A 21,872-nucleotide genomic window follows, 5' to 3' on the forward strand; every position below is an offset into this window, starting at 1 on the left:
TAATGATATGCAAATGATAAAAAAATGGAAACAAAATATTTAAAACATCTCGATTTACTCAGTATAGTGTATAAGCGCCACAAGCAGAAATACACACAATTCCACGCCTTGGCATACTATCAGCGAGGTTATTAATGGTTGTCTTTGAGGAATATTCTTCCATGCTGTGTGCACTTGGGCACGCAGATCATCAAGATCCACTGCTGGCATCTCCCTTTGCAATTGCCGACCAGATTTAGTAGCACAAGCCTGGCATTGTCCTGTTGAAAAATAGCTCCTGGGACACTTTCAAGAAATGGCCATACCACTGCTTTCACAACTAAATCAATGTAATGTCGAGCTGTCAGTGTACCTGTGTACGGCTACTGTAAATTATGCCACACCTTAGGCGAAGGAGTAGGACCGCTGTGTGGTTCCTTATGAAGGCCTCTTCTTGGTGTTGCCCACATGGTCTCAAGACCAATTTTTATTTATGATTGTGTATGAGACAAAAGCAGGACTCATCTCTGAAGAGGATAGACCTCCATTCCAGCCTCTATTGCCATCTTGCTGTCGACCATGACAGCCTTTGAGAGCATTGGGATGAGATGAATGGAAAACCTGTAGCTGGTGCTCATAGACCAATGTCGTGCAAATGTCTTCTGATGGTTTGTCTAGACACTGTTTGCTGCCCTAGGCTTGGGTCGCCTTTCCCAGCACAAAATACCGGCCACATTTACACAGGTAAAAAAAGGGGAGAAGTGTTGGGGACATGGTTTTACATATTTGAGCCAATGTTTTGATCATATTTTGAGGTTTGCACCTTTAAAAAAAACAAAATAAATTTTTTTCACTAAAATTCCATTTAGGCCTAGTTCACACAAACGTTTTTTTTGCGAGTGTACGGGCCGTTTTTTTTGTGTTCCGTATACGGTCCGTATACGGAACCATTCATTTCAATGGTTCTGCAAAAAAAAAAGGAATGTACTCCGTATGCATTCCGTTTCCGTATTTCCGTTTTTCCGTTCCGTTGAAAGATAGAACATGTCCTATATTTGGCCGCAAATCACGTTCCATGGCTCCATTCAAGTCAATGGGTCCGCAAAAAAAACGGAACACATACGGAAATGCATCCATATGTCTTCCATATCCGTTCCGCTTTTTCTGAACCATCTATTGAAAATGTTATGCCCAGACCAATTTTTTCTATGTAATTACTGTATACCGTACATGGCATATGGAAAAACGGAACGGAAAAAGAGAACAGAAACGGAAACAAAAAACTGAAAAACTGATCCGTGAAAAACGGACCGCAAAACACTGAAAAAGCCATACGGTCGTGTGAACTAGGCCTTAGTTTGGACAATCTGAGTACAAAAAAAAGGATGGGATGCTTTACTCCCTTCACATCAAAAGCAAAAGCTGCTGGCTGCTGCATGGAATTGGTTTATATTGGTTCATAAGTTAATTATGTGACCTAATAGCTCAGTTCTAAGGCTGGACATACACATACAGCTGACAGCTGTTCCTCCTATCTTCCTCACACACGTACCCTTGGTTCTGCCAAGCATGCATGTGTTCTGAATAGGGAGAAGGATGTACTGTAAGCTGCAGCAGAAACAAAAGGATCAGGCATGTTAAATTCCAGCTGCTCAATCCCATACCTGTGGGCAAAGTCAGCCGGTTCCGCCAACATTAATCTAATGTGTATGGCCAGCTCAAGGGCATATTCACACATGGCAGACTTGTTGCTGACATTTCTGCATCTGAAAATCTGCTTTATATACCTGAATGGGGTTGTTTTGAAGGCAAGCATATAGATATCTGCAAGCCTCAATCAGATGTGTGGAAAAGTAGCAGCAAATATGCTGCATGTGAATTTACACTACTAAGGCCCCTTTCACACGGGCGAGATTTCCGCACGGGTGCAATGTGTGAGGTGAACGCATTGCACCCGCACTGAATCCGGACCCATTCACTTCAATGGGGCTGTGTACATGAGCGGTGATTTTCACGCATCACTTGTGCGTTGCATGAAAATCGCAGCATGTTCTATACACTGCGTTTTTCATGCTACGCAGGCCCCATAGAAGTGAATGGGTCTGCGTGAAAATCGCAAGCATTCGCATGCAAGTGCGGATGCGGTTCGATTTTCACACATGGTTGCTAGGAGACGATGTAAGTATATTGATAAAAGTCAATTTACTGTATTATTTTCCCTTATAACATGGTTATAAGGGAAAATAATAGCATTCTGAATACAAAATGCTTACTAAAATGTGGCTTTAGGGGTTTAAAAAAATATATATTAACTCACCTCATCCGCTTGTTCGCGCAGCCGGCATTGTCTTCTTTCTTCTTCTTTCAGAACCTCATGTACACAGGATTTCATGGTCCATAGACACAATGGTCTGGTGGGGACCTCACTGACTTCTATGGGTGAGTTTTCTAGGCTGCGCTCTGTGATCTGTGCTGAGGTCATTGTACAAGGAAAGAGAAGCTCTGACAATCACCTATTGTGAATGGTGGACCCTGTCTTATCTATACACAAGGTCAGTGATGACTCCCATACACCCCCCAGCTCTGGATTGGTGGATCTAGGTCAGAGCCCAGTGACGTCACTGGCTGTGTGGCTTGGTTATGTGTGAGCCGGGCTCATCAAGCAGTCATCTTACACTGTGAGGAGCATGGCAGCTTCCAACAGTGGCAGCCAGTGATCAGGGACCTTGTCAGACTTTCTGGAAAAAATATCGGCTATGCTGGTGGAATATTGGCCAGGTGTCAACCCTACTTGAGATGTGACGACCAGTTTATAAAATGGATCACTATGCACCATTCTTCTAATCAGACGCTCCGTCCATGCATATGTTGGCCTCTGTGTACCTCTTGCTGTCTTTCCAGTTTGTAGTTGTTCACCCAACCACCAGGACATGCTGACACGCCACTGAACAGAGCTGACATCTAGGACTAGGCGCGTAGAATGATAGACCAAGCTCTCTCAGTTCAAGCATTCTGTCCCTCACAGTTTGTGAGAAGTGGCGATAATAACTGGCACTTTGATAACCAGGAGACATTGCACATGACTTGATCCGATTTTTAAAGGTTTATGGTGGCAAAAAAAGTTTCCTTTCAATATGTCTTTTATGCCCCTCCCACATACCACAGATTGGAGCTAGGTGCTTGAAAAGTTGATAATTTGCAGATCTTAGCAACGCCTGCTACTTATAGCTCGCCCTTCTTGGCGTTTCAATTTCAATGTGGATGAGTGTATTTAGCAAGGCAAGTGGTGTGTGACAGTGCGAGCTTCATGTCAGGCAACCAAAGTCGACATGCAGCCCTAACCTAAGGCCTCTTGCACACGACTATGTATTTTGCAGTCCGCAAAAAACGGATCCGCAAAAAATAGGGATGACATCTGTATGCATTCCGTATTTTACGGAACAGATGGCCCCTAATAGAACAGTCCTATCCTTGTCCGTAATACAGAAATAGGGAAACTAAATGCACACGGAGTACCTTCAATTTTTTGCGGACCCATTGAAATGATTGGTTCCGTATACGGTCCGCAAAAAAAACGGAATGTAAGCGGAATGAAAATATGTTTGTGTGCAAGAGGCCTAACTGGCCTAACTGACCACATCACCACAGATATTCATACAGTTTAATGGGATATTTGGTGCATCTTAAAGTAAAAATTCAACTTTCATATTTTATTTTCATTGCTCCAATGCATCAAAAATTAAGTAATAAAAATCTTACATATATGCATATATTAACTTATAGTCTGATCCTGCAATCACTTTCACTGCCATCTGTTTTCTAAGGGCTCACGCACACAAACTTATTTTTTGGCCTCATGCACACGACCGTTGGAGAAATTACTATTCTTGTCCGCAAAACGGACAAGAATAGGACATGCTATATTTTTTTTGCAGGGCCACGGAACGGAGCATCTTTTGCAGCCCCATTGAAGTGAATGGGTCTGCACCCGAGCCGCAAAAAATGCGGCTCGGATGCGGACCACAACAACGGTCGTGGGCATGAGGCCTTTGTCTGTGTCCGTTCAGGGTCATATTCTGTAAGGACACGTGACGGTATTGTGTTTATTGTGTGCTGACACTTACCCATAGGTGTTACCACCAATGCTGCATTTCTTAAAGTGCATTACATTGCAAGTTAATGTTCCGGTTTTGTCAGAGAACAAGTACTTAACCTACAGAAGCAAGAAGAAATTGATCAGATAATGTAAAATCTGTTACAATTTGAGAAATCTAGAATCTAAATCCTGCACTGGCTGCATCCAACTAGGTAAGGAAATGTTTTAAATTGTAATCGTAAAATTTTAAGTTGGAACTGCTTGGATACATATCTGGGACCATCTTAAACTGGGAATAATCGTCTTTTTCAGTCAGTGGGGGGCTTTCTGGTTGCATCCATCCCATTGCAGTTATTCTCTCCGTTTACCCCATAGAGTCAAAAAAATCAGTTTTTATATCCTGCACCGATGAGAACTAATAGGGTAGAAATATTTGTACATTTTGTTAATGACAATTGCCATACTGCTTTTCCGCCAGTTGATGGCAGCACTTTCACTTGCCATTTTTACAGTGACTATGGACTGCATTTCCATTTGGACTATGTCGATTTATATATTTACACACATGTAACACCCCAGAGTGAGGTTACCACTCCTGCACCCTGCTAACGTCATCTTATGTAATTCTGTCCAGGTCCTATGCACTGTGCATTCCTAATCTGTTTGCAACTGTTATGTTCATGTAAGGCTACTTTCACACTCGCGTTTTGGCTTTCCGTTTGTGAGATCCGTTCAGGGCTCTCACAAGCGGTCCAAAACGGATCAGTTTAGCCCCAATGCATTCTGAATGGATAAGGATCCGCTTAGAATGCATCAGTTTGGCTCCGTTGCGCCTCCATTCCGCTCTGGAGGCGGACACCAAGATGCTGCTTGCAGCGTTTTGATGTTCGCCTGACGATGCGGAGCCAAACCGTCCTGACACACAATGTAAGTCAATGGGGACGGATCAGTTTTCACTGACACAATATGGTGCAACTGAAAACTGATCCGTCCCCCATTGACTTTCAATGTAAGTCAGGACGGATCCGTTTTGAATGGATACAAGTGTTTGCATAATCGGTGCGGATCCGTCTGTGCAGATACAAGATGGATCCGCACCGAACGCAGGTATGAAAGTAGCCTAATGTGCCTGGTTTACCAGCAGGTGGCAGCAAACACGGCAGAGCTGTACTTAGCTAGAATGGAACTTACCATTCCATTCTAACCCCCCTCTGGAGAGAAGTGGGCTTGTCCTACTTCCTGCAGGAAGGGTGGGGCAGAAGTTCTGGTCAGTCTAGCTTAGGATGCATTCACATCACCGTTAGCTTTCCGTTCTTTTAAACCATCAGCAGAAGAGCGAGATGGTAAAAAAACAGATCCTGTTGCATCAGTTGTCATCCGTTTGAGCCATTTCTGTCTGAGGGGACTTTCACACTTGCGGCAGAGGATTCCGGCAGGCAGTTCCGTCGCCAGAACTACCTGCCGGATCCGTCAAAACGCATGCAAAGTGATGGCATTTGTCAGACGGATCAGGATCCTGATCCGTATGACTAATGCATTGAAATGCCGGATCCGTCTCTCCGGTGTCATTCGGAATTTTTATTTTCCACATTTTTTGCGGTCTGAGCATGCGCAGACTGCAATGCTGGATCCATTTTGCCGGAACACTCTGGGCCGGATCCGGCATTAATGCATGTCAATGGGAAAAAATTTGGGACGGAGATAAAACCGCAGCATGCTGCTGTATTATCTCTGTCCTGAAAAGTCAAAAAGACTGAACTGAAGACATCGTGATGCATCCTGAGCAGATTGCTCTCCATTCAAAATGCATGGGGATAAAACTGATCGGAAAAGAATAACGCTAGTGTGAAAATACCCTGAGATCCGTGGAAACAAAAGTACTGCATGCAGTTTTTTCCCATGTAAGAAACGGATCTCAGACAGAAATGGCTCAAATGGATGACAACTGATGCAACAGGATCCGTTTCTTTACTGGATCCTGTTTTTTTTTTTTCTCTCTCTTCTTCTGACGGATCAGAAGAATGGAAAGCTAAACGGTGATGTGAATGCACCCTTACCCCCAGCTAGGGGAAGGGTGTGCAGGGGCACGTCTCTGCCAGGCGTGCCCACACCAGCCAGAGCACCTTAAGCTCTGCTGGCCATGGAGGCCAAAGCTTGAAGCCTCAGGAGCCAGGAAGAAAGTTCCCTGGCATAACATAGAGTCAGACTACAAAGAGAAGAAGTGCAGCATATGGGAGAAGCTAAGTTATACAGCCAGCCTGTCAGTACAGCAGAGTCAGAGAGAAACAGATATAGCAGAGTGGAGTTTGTCTGCTAGTTTCATGCTAAAACCTGCTGGAACCAAGACAAAGCCCGTAAACCGTTTTGGAGAAGGTTTATGTAAAGTAAAGCTGCCATTGAACTTCATCTCAAGGTCTGGACTCAAGTTATTCTTTTATCCCTCAATTAATTCCCCTATTTATTGCTTCGGAGCCAAAGCCTGGGGTCCAGCCGTGTCCAGGTAGGAGCACCGTGACATGCATAAAAATAAATTTTAGGCCGCAACATATCACTCGGCCTTTCCTGCACCTGGGACGTGATTTATAGAGGGCCCTAGGGTGAGGCGCCCGATGCACACAGAGGATGAGTGAGGGGAACGGCGTAAGCCCTAAAAAGTGACTTTTTGTGAAATAGCATGCTACCATACAAATAACTAGTTAGTACGCTTACTAAGATGTTATTTGCATAATTAGTATAGTAACCTATTATCTGCACTGTGGTATGATTGTCTGGTGCGTTTTTTTGTTTTTTTTTACTTAGTCTATCCATGATGAATTAAAGGGATTCTGTCACCTCTTTTTACCCTATAGAGATGCGGACATGCACGGCTAGATCGCCGCTAGCATGTCCGCAATATACCTGTCCCATATCTCTGAGTGGTTTTATTGAGTGTAAAAAAAGATTTTATATATATGTAAATGAGCCTGGTAAGGAGCCCAAGGGGCTGCACTAACCGTTCTGGTGTCCAGCCACGTCCCCCTGTGAAGGAGCCCAGCACCGCCTGTATCCAGCAATCTCCTCCTTGCTCAGAAAGTCAGATCGCCGTAATCTCGCGATGCACAGTGCTGGCATAGTGTTCCTTCACTGTGCTGGTATCAGCTTCAGGGAAGGAACTGCGCATGCGCGAGCTCGCGCACCGCGAGATTACGGCGATCTGACTTTGTGAGCAAGGAGAAGATTGCTGGATACAGGCGGTGCTGGGCTCCTTCACGGTGGGCCGTGGCTGGGCTCCAGAATGGTTAGTGCAGCCCCTTGGGCTCCTTACCAGGCTGATTTCACTTCAATGGGTCCGCAAATCCGGAGATGCGGAATCGAAGCACGGAACGGAACCCTACGGAAGCACTACGGAGTGCTTCTGTGGGGTTTCGTCCCGTACTTCCGTTCCGCAAAAAGATGGATCGGGTGGATCGCGGACCCATTAAAGTGAATGGGTCCGCGATCCGCTGCGGCTGCCACACGGTCGGTGTTCGTGCATTGCGGCCTGCAATTTGCAGGCCACAGCATGGCCACGGGGCGCACACGTTCGTGTGCAGGAGGCCTAAACCAGGCATAGAAAATGATGAATGAGACAGGCCTGGTGGTCCTCTACCCAGCCCACGCTACGCCCACTTTTTTAGACCTGGAGTAAGCGGAGAAGAAGCCGCAGATTCTGCTGCAACATGGCGTGCAACAGAATCTGTTTCAGATGTGTATCACAATGTGCTTGAAAAAAGCTGCGAAGAGGAGCTGAAACGTTGTGTTTTTACGGATTCAGGGGAATAAACTTACTACTTTTTTCATATTCCTAGAGTGTAAATGAGTTATGATTTGAACGTCAATTATCAAACTGGTGTAAAGTAGAACTGGCTTAGTTGCCCATAGCAACCAATTAGATTCCACCTTTCATTTTTGACAGCACCTTTGGAAAATGAAAGGTGGAATCTGATTGGTTGCCATGGGCAACTAAGCCACTTCTACTTTGTGTTTCATTTACTCACCATTAGGGCCCATTCACATGTCTGCATATGGGTGCGGACCCATTCATTTTCAATGGGGCCGCAAAAGATGCGGACAGCACACTGTGTGCTGTCCGCATCCGCACTTCCGTTCCGCGGCCCCGCAAAAAAATAGAACATGCCGTATTCTTGTCCGCAGCAACGGACAAGAAAAGGCATTTCTATTATAGGAACGGCCAAAATGCGGAACGTACATGGCCGGTGTCCGTATTTTGCGGATCCGCAAAACACTTGCGGACATGTGAATGGATATATAGGCTTGTCGTGAATTAACTAAAATGGTTTCCATTCACAGACTATAACTTGTTCTGACCACGTCCAGTTCACACATATGTACAATATCTAAGGCCTAATGTCTCAGTCTAAGACCCCATTCACACAACCGTATTTTTGGTCCGCATCCAATCCGCATTTTTTCGGGGTGTACACCGCTCCTGTCAGCCACGGCCACTGGGACCAAGACTTCACCATATTACTCAGGAGCACACAACACCCACCACTGCCCTAACCAACCCACCAAAAGGAGAACAAAAGCACGTCCCACGGCGCAAATTACCGTCAGCCAGTCACCAGGATCAGGAAGGAATCTTTTATTGCAGCGATACAACGCGTTTCGGGGAATCACTCCCCTTCATCAGGTACAAACAGCTGCACAAGGGTAACAGCACAAAGCTACACATATTTATACTTACAAACATACCGCCCTAAGGAGGTCACAAGGTCAAAAGGGGAGGAAATTTGGGTGTTGCTTAAATGAATAGTAGCAAATATAATGTGCATATCAGCAGGCTCTCATGATGGGCCGCCGATGTGCACATTCTAAACACATTTATATTATATGAAGCAGAAAAAGCACACTGGAAAACGTCCGCTTTATAAAAGATCTCAAAAAAGTACGCCCATATGGGGGCCGACCTTATAAAGTGTGCAATAACAAGCACATCACAGGTTTCCAATCACGCAAGATGATGATTAAATCCTATCAGGAGTCTAGGACCTGTGTCACATGAGCGGATCCTAGTCACGTGAGAACCGTTGCTTAGCTACAGAGTAGTATCGATAGTGAAAGGGCCGTCCTCTGTAAGGAAGTTGGCTCACGTCACTCGGCCTGACGTCACGTGGCCCGCATCACATGGGTAGATCCGATCATGTGAGAGCCGTTGCCTAGTTGCAAGTACGCTTGAATGGTGAGAGAGCCATCTGACTTGCGCTTTTGCGACCTGACATCGCATAATCGGGTAGGATCTTATAAAAATCAGTTTTATATATATATCATTTTTATATATAGCAGAGGGCGCTCTCACCTAAAAGCTGTTGTAATATAACAAAAAACAAAACACAAAACAAAAAACAAACAACAAACAACAAAAACATTTGTAAAAACATTTACAGAAATAAAAAAGGAGAAGAGGACGTATACTAGGAAAATCATATACATATGATGATACCTTACAAGTACAATAATGGGATTCCTGAGAAAAAGATTATTACAAAGAATATTTCAATTACATGTGAAGTACATGTGTACCAAAGTGGCATGATATAACCTAAAAAAGAGATTTTTTTTAAAAAGAGGGAGATTTAAAAAAAAAAAAAAAAAAAAAAAGGGAAGATAAAAATATATATATAAAAGTGCACTGTGTGCACATTTTTTATAAAAAATGAATTAAATGCTTTTAGCCACTTATTGGATTATTGAATAAGACAATCTTTCTAATAAAAGGGATAATAATGATGATAAAATGAAGATAAAAAGGAAAATGAAAAATAAATGTAAAAAAATGTAAAAAAATGTGGGATTTGAACCAACCACATAATGAATTACCATTAATAATGCAGAATTTAGGGGATATGGGTGGGTGCATGCGTGCAGTTAATAAAAGTGCACGCATGCCGCCACCATCCCGAAGTACCTGATGATTGACAAACATCACCAAAATCTGTCATATTGGTGATGTAATTGTCAACCTAATTGATTTATCAACAAGGAAAAGAGAAAGAAGAGGATTCAAAGACAATGATTATATAGTTGGGGTCTAAAAGAGAAAAAATCTATTTTTCATATTTTCCTTTCCATTAGTAAAGGAATATCATCAATTTATAGATTGATTTCAAATGCCTCATTTAAGCCCTGGGGGCTCAGGCTATTAAGTTTATAAATCCAGAACATTTCACGTCTTTTAATTGTTTGTGTAATGTTCCGGGTGTCGGCATGAATTTTCTCTATAGGTATAACGGAAATGTTTGAAAAAAGACCCTGATGTTTATCCGTAATATGTCTTGATACACTGTGCTGCATGAATTTCTTCTTAGTGTTTGAACGATGTTTGTTCAACCTGTTCCGTAATGTCTGTGTGGTGCGACCAACGTACTGTAATCCACATTGGCATTCCAGCACGTAGATTACATTATTTGACCCACAGTCCATTGGTTGCTTAATATTAAAAATTTCCCCGGTAGTGTTACTACGAAAAGAAATGGAATTTTGTATGGAGAGGCAACATAGACATTTAGGATGTCTGCATTTAGTACTACCCACTGGTCTAGATGGTATAAATGAACTGATATTTGGCCCAGCTGCTTTGTGATGGAATTTTTGTAGCTTGCTGGGTGCTAACGGGTTTTTTAAGGTTTTAGCTCTCCTGAAAGTTAGGGGTGGGTGGCTTGGTAAAGATTTGCCTATATATGGGTCTTTTTTGATAATATGCCAATATTTGGAAAGAATATTCCTCACATCCTTATGATTACTACTATAGGTAGTGATAAAGTTGGCACCCCATTTATTATTTTGCTGTTTATCCTTTGCCTGATCTTTCTGGCTAACTGATAGGCAATTTTCTTGTGTGAGAGCCTTGGCTCGATTATAAGCCGCCTCAATGACTCCATGAGGATAACCTTTTCTCTGAAATCTTTTGCGAATAATCTCACTTTGTGAGATAAAGTCCCTAGTTAGCGAACAGTTCCTCCTTAATCTCTTAAATTGGCTAAAGGGGATGTTTGTCTTCCATTTCTTGAAATGGAGACTAGAATACTCAAGATAACTGTTACAATCAACCTTTTTGAAGAACGTACGTGTTACAATTTCATCACCAACAGCATTCATTTCTAAGTCCAAGAATTCAATTCTTGAACAGTCATGTGTCCCAGATAGAGTGATACCCCAATCAGAGGAATTCAAGTGTTGGATGAAATCCCTAATGGAATCAGAATCTCCATCCCATATGAAAAACAGGTCGTCTATATAACGACGATATAATACAATATTATCCGACCACTTGGTGAACTTATAAATGTATTGGTCTTCAAACGCTCCCATGAAAAGGTTCGCAAAGCTGGGCGCGAAACGCGTACCCATTGCGGTACCTTTGGACTGGAGGTATAATTGTTCACCAAAAGAAAATGTATTGTGTGTCAGGATAAATTGAATAGATTTCAGTATAAACGACTTCTGATCAACAGGTAAAAAAGGATCTTTACCAAGAAAAGAATCGACACATTTTATTCCCAATTCATGATTAATATTTGAATAAAGGGCCGCAACATCAAGGGCTATCCACGAATATGTATCCTTCCATGTGATTCCTTTGAGTGTAGTTATTAAAGAAGTGGAATCTTTCAAATAGGAAGGTAATTGAATGACATATTTCTGTAGCAAGATGTCCACATAATGGGACAAATTGCAAGTCAAAGAGGATATCCCAGATATGATGGGGCGGCCCGGAGGGTTCTGGACATCCTTATGGATTTTCGGTAGATGGTAAAAAAGTGCCATTACTGAGTCTGTTTTAAGAATGTATTCTTGTTCTTTTTTACTCAGTATGTGTTTTGCTGAGTCAATCAAGGTCCTCAAAGCAACCCTATGTTCCCCAGACGGGTCTTTGTCTAGAGGAAGATAATAATCAGTATCCGACAGAATGTGGAGAGCTTCTTTGACGTAGTCATCTCTATTCTGGATGACCACGCCTCCACCCTTGTCGGCATTACGGATCACTATTGAGGTGTTTTCATGTAGGCTTTTTACTGCCTTAGATTCTTTGGGATTGAGGTTGTGATTCAAAATGGGTTTCTGATGGATAGATCGGAAATCATCCATCACTAGATGATAAAAAGTGTCTATAAAATTCCCCTTGTGGTGGGTCGGATAAAAAGTTGAAGGGGGTTTCAAACTTGTAGAGACATATTGTGTTGTTGTTACCGAAGTAGATGGAATCTCATTTCATCTGATTCCATCTACTTCGGTAACAACAACACAATATGTCTCTACAAGTTTGAAACCCCCTTCAACTTTTTATCCGACCCACCACAAGGGGAATTTTATAGACACTTTTTATCATCTAGTGATGGATGATTTCCGATCTATCCATCAGAAACCCATTTTGAATCACAACCTCAATCCCAAAGAATCTAAGGCAGTAAAAAGCCTACATGAAAACACCTCAATAGTGATCCGTAATGCCGACAAGGGTGGAGGCGTGGTCATCCAGAATAGAGATGACTACGTCAAAGAAGCTCTCCACATTCTGTCGGATACTGATTATTATCTTCCTCTAGACAAAGACCCGTCTGGGGAACATAGGGTTGCTTTGAGGACCTTGATTGACTCAGCAAAACACATACTGAGTAAAAAAGAACAAGAATACATTCTTAAAACAGACTCAGTAATGGCACTTTTTTACCATCTACCGAAAATCCATAAGGATGTCCAGAACCCTCCGGGCCGCCCCATCATATCTGGGATATCCTCTTTGACTTGCAATTTGTCCCATTATGTGGACATCTTGCTACAGAAATATGTCATTCAATTACCTTCCTATTTGAAAGATTCCACTTCTTTAATAACTACACTCAAAGGAATCACATGGAAGGATACATATTCGTGGATAGCCCTTGATGTTGCGGCCCTTTATTCAAATATTAATCATGAATTGGGAATAAAATGTGTCGATTCTTTTCTTGGTAAAGATCCTTTTTTACCTGTTGATCAGAAGTCGTTTATACTGAAATCTATTCAATTTATCCTGACACACAATACATTTTCTTTTGGTGAACAATTATACCTCCAGTCCAAAGGTACCGCAATGGGTACGCGTTTCGCGCCCAGCTTTGCGAACCTTTTCATGGGAGCGTTTGAAGACCAATACATTTATAAGTTCACCAAGTGGTCGGATAATATTGTATTATATCGTCGTTATATAGACGACCTGTTTTTCATATGGGATGGAGATTCTGATTCCATTAGGGATTTCATCCAACACTTGAATTCCTCTGATTGGGGTATCACTCTATCTGGGACACATGACTGTTCAAGAATTGAATTCTTGGACTTAGAAATGAATGCTGTTGGTGATGAAATTGTAACACGTACGTTCTTCAAAAAGGTTGATTGTAACAGTTATCTTGAGTATTCTAGTCTCCATTTCAAGAAATGGAAGACAAACATCCCCTTTAGCCAATTTAAGAGATTAAGGAGGAACTGTTCGCTAACTAGGGACTTTATCTCACAAAGTGAGATTATTCGCAAAAGATTTCAGAGAAAAGGTTATCCTCATGGAGTCATTGAGGCGGCTTATAATCGAGCCAAGGCTCTCACACAAGAAAATTGCCTATCAGTTAGCCAGAAAGATCAGGCAAAGGATAAACAGCAAAATAATAAATGGGGTGCCAACTTTATCACTACCTATAGTAGTAATCATAAGGATGTGAGGAATATTCTTTCCAAATATTGGCATATTATCAAAAAAGACCCATATATAGGCAAATCTTTACCAAGCCACCCACCCCTAACTTTCAGGAGAGCTAAAACCTTAAAAAACCCGTTAGCACCCAGCAAGCTACAAAAATTCCATCACAAAGCAGCTGGGCCAAATATCAGTTCATTTATACCATCTAGACCAGTGGGTAGTACTAAATGCAGACATCCTAAATGTCTATGTTGCCTCTCCATACAAAATTCCATTTCTTTTCGTAGTAACACTACCGGGGAAATTTTTAATATTAAGCAACCAATGGACTGTGGGTCAAATAATGTAATCTACGTGCTGGAATGCCAATGTGGATTACAGTACGTTGGTCGCACCACACAGACATTACGGAACAGGTTGAACAAACATCGTTCAAACACTAAGAAGAAATTCATGCAGCACAGTGTATCAAGACATATTACGGATAAACATCAGGGTCTTTTTTCAAACATTTCCGTTATACCTATAGAGAAAATTCATGCCGACACCCGGAACATTACACAAACAATTAAAAGACGTGAAATGTTCTGGATTTATAAACTTAATAGCCTGAGCCCCCAGGGCTTAAATGAGGCATTTGAAATCAATCTATAAATTGATGATATTCCTTTACTAATGGAAAGGAAAATATGAAAAATAGATTTTTTCTCTTTTAGACCCCAACTATATAATCATTGTCTTGAATCCTCTTCTTTCTCTTTTCCTTGTTGATAAATCAATTAGGTTGACAATTACATCACCAATATGACAGATTTTGGTGATGTTTGTCAATCATCAGGTACTTCGGGATGGTGGCGGCATGCGTGCACTTTTATTAACTGCACGCATGCACCCACCCATATCCCCTAAATTCTGCATTATTAATGGTAATTCATTATGTGGTTGGTTCAAATCCCACATTTTTTTACATTTTTTTACATTTATTTTTCATTTTCCTTTTTATCTTCATTTTATCATCATTATTATCCCTTTTATTAGAAAGATTGTCTTATTCAATAATCCAATAAGTGGCTAAAAGCATTTAATTCATTTTTTATAAAAAATGTGCACACAGTGCACTTTTATATATATATTTTTATCTTCCCTTTTTTTTTTTTTTTTTTTTTTTTTAAATCTCCCTCTTTTTTAAAAAAATCTCTTTTTTAGGTTATATCATGCCACTTTGGTACACATGTACTTCACATGTAATTGAAATATTCTTTGTAATAATCTTTTTCTCAGGAATCCCATTATTGTACTTGTAAGGTATCATCATATGTATATGATTTTCCTAGTATACGTCCTCTTCTCCTTTTTTATTTCTGTAAATGTTTTTACAAATGTTTTTGTTGTTTGTTGTTTGTTTTGTGTTTTGTTTTTTGTTATATTACAACAGCTTTTAGGTGAGAGCGCCCTCTGCTATATATAAAAATGATATATATATAAAACTGATTTTTATAAGATCCTACCCGATTATGCGATGTCAGGTCGCAAAAGCGCAAGTCAGATGGCTCTCTCACCATTCAAGCGTACTTGCAACTAGGCAACGGCTCTCACATGATCGGATCTACCCATGTGATGCGGGCCACGTGACGTCAGGCCGAGTGACGTGAGCCAACTTCCTTACAGAGGACGGCCCTTTCACTATCGATACTACTCTGTAGCTAAGCAACGGTTCTCACGTGACTAGGATCCGCTCATGTGACACAGGTCCTAGACTCCTGATAGGATTTAATCATCATCTTGCGTGATTGGAAACCTGTGATGTGCTTGTTATTGCACACTTTATAAGGTCGGCCCCCATATGGGCGTACTTTTTTGAGATCTTTTATAAAGCGGACGTTTTCCAGTGTGCTTTTTCTGCTTCATATAATATAAATGTGTTTAGAATGTGCACATCGGCGGCCCATCATGAGAGCCTGCTGATATGCACATTATATTTGCTACTATTCATTTAAGCAACACCCAAATTTCCTCCCCTTTTGACCTTGTGACCTCCTTAGGGCGGTATGTTTGTAAGTATAAATATGTGTAGCTTTGTGCTGTTACCCTTGTGCAGCTGTTTGTACCTGATGAAGGGGAGTGATTCCCCGAAACGCGTTGTATCGCTGCAATAAAAGATTCCTTCCTGATCCTGGTGACTGGCTGACGGTAATTTGCGCCGTGGGACGTGCTTTTGTTCTCCTATACCACTATCTTCTTGGGGGCTCCAGGCTTCTCCGTTTGAAGATTCTTTGTGGTCCCGTGGCTGCAGACCGCCTTATCCAGACGTCCAGGCTTGTTTGACAAAAATACCTACAATAGTGTTGTGCCTACCTTTGCACAACCATACAAGGTGAGCCTTACCACTTCTCTCCGTATATTATTATACACTCACAGAATCACCCTATGGTGCGCCCATCTGTGTTCTTTTTACAGATTTGAACTAGCCTGTTACATTACAACCCACCAAAAGGGCCCTACACTCTCTGACCTGATATCCCAGAGCCGCAACGTAATAGTAGCGAACAACAAGCCGTGGTGCAGTGATCCCAATAACCAAACAGGTCTCAATAAAATATAATGGGGCAGATTGATCAAAACTGACTGCAAGAAAAACTGGCTCTGGTGCTTCACCCCAGAAATCCGGACCTCACCGGCCTCGCCCACCTCCGTGAAGCCAATTCCCCCCATCGCCGGCCGGGAAAAAAACGGGGGTAGGAGAGGGAAGAACTTGCTGAATAGAAGGTGAGCTGGGGCTTCTCTCCCCCTCAGTCAGCCACAGGGAGCCATGTCTGCGGCTCTAGTGACTGGGGGTGAGAGAAGCCGCAGTCAGTTGCTGCAGCTCACGCTCAGACAGCGCAATGCTGCTGTCTGAGCGTGAGCTACTGAAATGGTGGACATCCCTGCATCCGTCCAGGCCCCGCGCCGGACAGAGGACAGGGAGCCAGAAAACCGGACGTCTGGCCACCCTATCTGGTGCCGATAACAACCAATCACAGTGTAGTTTTCATTTTACCTCAGCAGTTAAAGAAATGAATGCTGAACTCTTATTGGTTGCTTTTCTTTTTGATAAACGAGGCCTAATGTATGCTCCTGAGTAATATGGACCCACTCTTGGTTATGGCTTACAGATACTGATGAAAAAATACTGACTGTGTGAAAGTGACCTTAGGCCAAGCGCATATGGATTTTCATCTCCTGCACTATAGTACAGTGAAATCCATAGTGAAGCCACAGCCAAATTGGCATTTTGCGGGCGTGGATTTTGCTACTCATTTGCAGTACCCATGTCACCATTTGGTGCTCCACATGGTACTGTATTATGAGTTTAGGCCCATTTTTTAGATTCGAATTCAGACTTCTGAAGTTAGAGTTGGGACCCAGAGAACCCAATTTGTCCGCTGATTTTTTGCACTGATTTTGGGGCATTTTTGTCTCAAAATCAGCCCCCAAAAACCCCCTCAAAACAGCCTCCCATACTCCAATGGGAAACAGCACATTTTTTTATCCACATGCTGAATCTCCCATTGAAATCAATGGGAACTGTTAAAAAAACAGCTCCATATGTGTCCATGCATTTTTTGCATGAGTTTTCTGCATGTTTTTTTGGCGTGTTACGCGCCAAAAGTCAAAAGCTAATAATGAGGTTTTGTACTGAAGTAAACACCCATTACTTAAAAAAAAAAAAAAATGCATCAAAAGACCACATCAAAGACCGCGCTGGGAAAAAAAAACACCCATGGATTCTGCACTGAATTTTTATTGATGCGGATTCCGTGCCTAAATTTTCAGAGTGCCAAAACAATTGTGTGAACACGCCCTTATATTGCTCCTGCGAGGAAATGGCTAATCAGATACACAGTAACAAACTGCAGCTGTGAGCAGGATTAGGTCGAGATGGGTTTTTAGTCAGTGAATGCAATTAGAAATTTGAAACTTTCCATTACAAAGTGAAAAAAAACAACAACTTTATTTCACAAACCTGGTTATGGTGACCTAATAATATATACAATAGAACAAAAGAGTATATAATACAAGCACGGCTACAATAGAAAACAGCACATTGAAGACGTGAAGGTCCCCACCTGTCCCAGCTCTTCATTCAGGTTGGATGTTCTGGCCATTGCGGGGGTGTCTGTCTCTGCATAATACATATCTCTATCCTAAACACACAGGAAATCCACATTAATATTTCATGCTGGGATTACCCGACGTCCATGACTCCTGCTGGAAAACTGGTGATGACAATTATGTGAAGCCAGTAATGGCACCTGCTGCCGACTATCGTATAGTGAAACCTCTGAGATGACCACCGAAAATTGCATTTAAAAGTGGTCTTGGGGAAGGGTTGCCTGCTCAGAGAAGATGGCCAGTATGCATAATACATGGTGGAAATGAAAACCTAATGTGCACAACTCACTACCGCCCTCTACTGTCCATGAGCCCCATTATTTAATAAAGACAGTGGGGGTCATTTATTAAGACCAGCGTTTTAGACGCCGGTCTTAATAAGGGCCCTGCGCTGACGGTATATCCGCCGAAGTTATGTACAGGCGCCGGCCTCTAGATAACTTCGGCGGATCCATCGCCACTTCTAAATCTATGTCACCTCTCTTGGTGGCATAGACAATTTTTTACCCCGAAAACAGGCATAGAAAATGATGAATGAGAGGGGCCTTCCGTCCCGTCACCTTTCCCTGCCCATGCCACGCCCACTTTTTTAGACCTGGCGTGAGCGGGCAAAGAACCTTTGCGCCGCCATCTGCACCGGAAATATGCCTAATATAGACATATTTCTGTTAGTAAATGACCCCCAGTGAGTTTTTGTCTTATTTAATGAATGATCTAGATATTAGAACATTTAACAAAAATATCACGCATCAGGAGATGCAGAAAACACAGGGTGGCTCAGTGGTTAGCACTGGTGCTTGCAACATCTGCATGGAGTTTTTATGTTCTCCCCGGGTTTGTGTGGGTTTGCTCTGGGTTCTCCAGTTTCCTCCCACACTCCAAAGACATACTGATAGGAATCTAGATTGTGAGCCACATTGGGGACAGTGTGATGCTAATGTCTGTAAAGCGCTGCGGAATATAGCAGTGCTATATAAGTGCGTAAAATAATAATAATTTATGCCTATCTGCCCGTATTGGTACAAGTCAAGAATATGCACTCTGCAGATTATTAGGGACAATCAATGCCATATGTAAGCAAGCATATGTGGGTTTGGCCTCCTGCACACTGATCAGTTTTTTTGTTTCAGTTGTGTTTCCGTTCCGTTTTTCCATTCCGTTTTTCCGTTCCTGATCCTTTTTTTGCGGATCACAAACGGAAACGGAAGCATACAATAAAGTAAATCTAAAAATTCGGTTGGGCATAACATTTTCAATAGATCATTCCGCAAAAACGGAAAGGATACGGAAGACATACGGATGCATTCCGTATGCATTATGTTTTCTTTTTTTGCGGAACCATTGACCTGAATGGATCCACGGAACGTGATTTGTGGGCAATAGGAAATGTTCTGTCTTTGAACGGAACGGAAATGCATACGGAGTACCTTCCTTTGTTTTTGCGGACCCACTGAAGTGAATGGTTCCGCATACGGACCATAAACGGAACACAAAAAAACTGAACAGAAACAGAAATAAATATGGTCGTGTGCAGGAGGCCTTATGCTGTGTCTCTACTATCACCCTACTATCTGCTCCAGCAACTCTACCCATCTACACGTATAACCAATTACCCAAAATCCAGAGTCATAACTTAAAGGGGTATTCCAGTTTTTATTGTTTAATTTTTTTTTATAATAGGAAATCATAAAATTTTCTAAAATACATGTAGTTAAAATTCTGCATACATACATTTCTTATATCAGGCAATTGACCCCTGTATGCAGTAGAATGGTATAACCCATGTATCAGTCCTATGTTATGTACCCGTGGCCTAACAAACATGGCATCAGTCATGTGACACTCTTCACATCATATAATCCCTGATATTCAGTAAGCAGCGGTGTGACATGACATACATGTGCTGGGTCAGCACACGGACACATTCATGAGATAAGTGAATAGGACTAATATTGGAATTGTGATTGTTATTGTGTTTTTTACAGAAACTACATCACTTGGTGTATTTACATGGCTGCCTGTCACTAGGTGATGTTTCAAAATGACTGCCTGTCTCTAGGTGATGTTGTGCTGCTTCTACACAAACAATGACAGACCAGATGAGATACTGCTGCAGATAGTAATACTGTATATACTATACACTACCATTCACTTGTTAGATACCAGGGCAGTTAAAAGAAACCCAGGCCACATGATACTCGTGAGGGTCACATGACTGACGCCATGTTTAGTCCTATCCAGCTCTCCTATGGATACATTTTCAAGACTAAAGTAGGCCATATTATTATTTTTTTTATTCTTTAGGGAGAGGCTACTGTATGGATATAATAACGGTCTGCAAGCAACATTTTAAATACCGTAGATGTATATTGGAAAATCGTCCAATATCCTATTCCATAAATAAATAATTTTAATCATTTAAACTGGAATACTTCTTTAAAGTGGTTGTTAATATTAATGACCTAAATTTAGAATAAGTCGTCAATATGAGAATGGCAGGTGTCTGACTCCCAGCACCCACACCGTCCAGCTGTTTGAAGAGGCACCTGGGCAAGCGCTGCAGCCTCTTCATTACCAGGCACACTGGTACGTCCTGTAGTGGCCGTGCAGGGTACTACACATAGTTCTGTCCTAATCACTTGAATAGAGAAAGATGTAGCAAGCTGCATTACTGTACACAGCACCTACAATATGTAAGACGTTGTGCCCAGTAAACAATGAAGAGGCTGCAGTGTGCACCAGAGTGTTACAGCCTCTTTAAACAACTGACTGGTGAAGGTGCCAGGAGTTGGACCCTCACCGACCTGATACTGATTAACTACCCTAAGGAGCGGTAATTAATATTAATATTCTAGAAAGTCCATTAAAGGGGTATTCCACCCATAAAAAAGGGTTGCAGTGAGATACAAATGGTGTAACAAAATAACAGAGCTTATACTTACCGATCCCACACCACTGCCGTTCCAACGGTGCCTGGGTCTCCACTGTGCTCCACCACAGCAGAAGATAGAATGGTAATGGCAGAGGATTGGTAAGGAGAGTGTAGGCTGTGTTAATTTTGCTCATCCTTTGCATCCCACTGATCATTTATTTGCCTGGAATACCCCGTTATCTTCTTATGTGGCAAAGGAGTCTTTGGTTCCCTCAAGCACCGAGGCCTAGGTGCAAGTGCTAGCTTTGCACCACCTATAGCTAGGCACTAGGCTTGAGCGAGCAGGTTCGGACTACTATATCTGAACTTAGTTTAGAATATGTGCTCCGTACCGCAATAAAATGTAGCTCCGCTAAGGCCTTGTTCTTCACACTACAAGTAGCGCAAGACTTGCTTAGTAACTTGTTGAATTCACGTTACATGTGGCGAGAAGAACAAGGCCTTAGCGTAGCCAATACATTTTATTGCGGTACAGAGCACATATTCTAAACAAAGTTTTCCAACGAATCAGATTCGGATATAGAGCCGTCCAAACCCGATTCGTTCAACGGCTACTAGGCACTTACAGGAACCATGACTAATTGGACAGATGCTTCACATAAACTTTTATGTATTACTCACCCAGTTGATGAAAAGAGCCTGAGTAAACTTCACCACTTCCAGAGTCACCAGGAGACTAATAGGGATAAGGTTGTTGTACAAAATGATGAATGTGAGTAGATTGTACCCAAAATTGTTGGATATGGCCTCTGTGGAGAGAAATGGACCCATTGAGATAGATGCTCATTTTTACCATGAAGTCACAATCTATGACAGAGGTCTCTTCTAGTCAAGGTGGCATCCAGAGTATTGAGAAATTACTATCAACCTTTGCAGTTTCTCAAAGCGATTAAAAGTATCATTTCATAACAAGACATCTAACAAGGAAACCAAGAAGCCCAGACAATGTGAGTGAGGTTACATAAACTATGGCCAACAGTATGTGGACAACCCACCAT

General features: G+C 42.0%; 1 protein-coding gene across 1 annotated transcript in view; it reads right to left on the bottom strand.

Moving 5' to 3' along the window:
• The window catches only part of ATP8A2 (ATPase phospholipid transporting 8A2), a 197,383-nt gene that overhangs the window by 140,557 nt on the left and 34,954 nt on the right, over positions 1-21,872 (bottom strand). The window contains exons 11-13 of the mRNA XM_044283455.1: positions 21,496-21,623; positions 17,897-17,974; positions 4,104-4,192 (exon numbers count right to left, since the gene is read on the bottom strand). Of these exons, the coding sequence (XP_044139390.1) occupies positions 4,104-4,192; positions 17,897-17,974; positions 21,496-21,623 (295 nt within the window). The remainder of the gene's footprint in view (positions 1-4,103; positions 4,193-17,896; positions 17,975-21,495; positions 21,624-21,872) is intronic.

The sequence above is a fragment of the Bufo gargarizans genome, chromosome 1, assembly GCF_014858855.1.
Source record: "Bufo gargarizans isolate SCDJY-AF-19 chromosome 1, ASM1485885v1, whole genome shotgun sequence".
Lineage (NCBI taxonomy): Eukaryota > Metazoa > Chordata > Amphibia > Anura > Bufonidae > Bufo > Bufo gargarizans.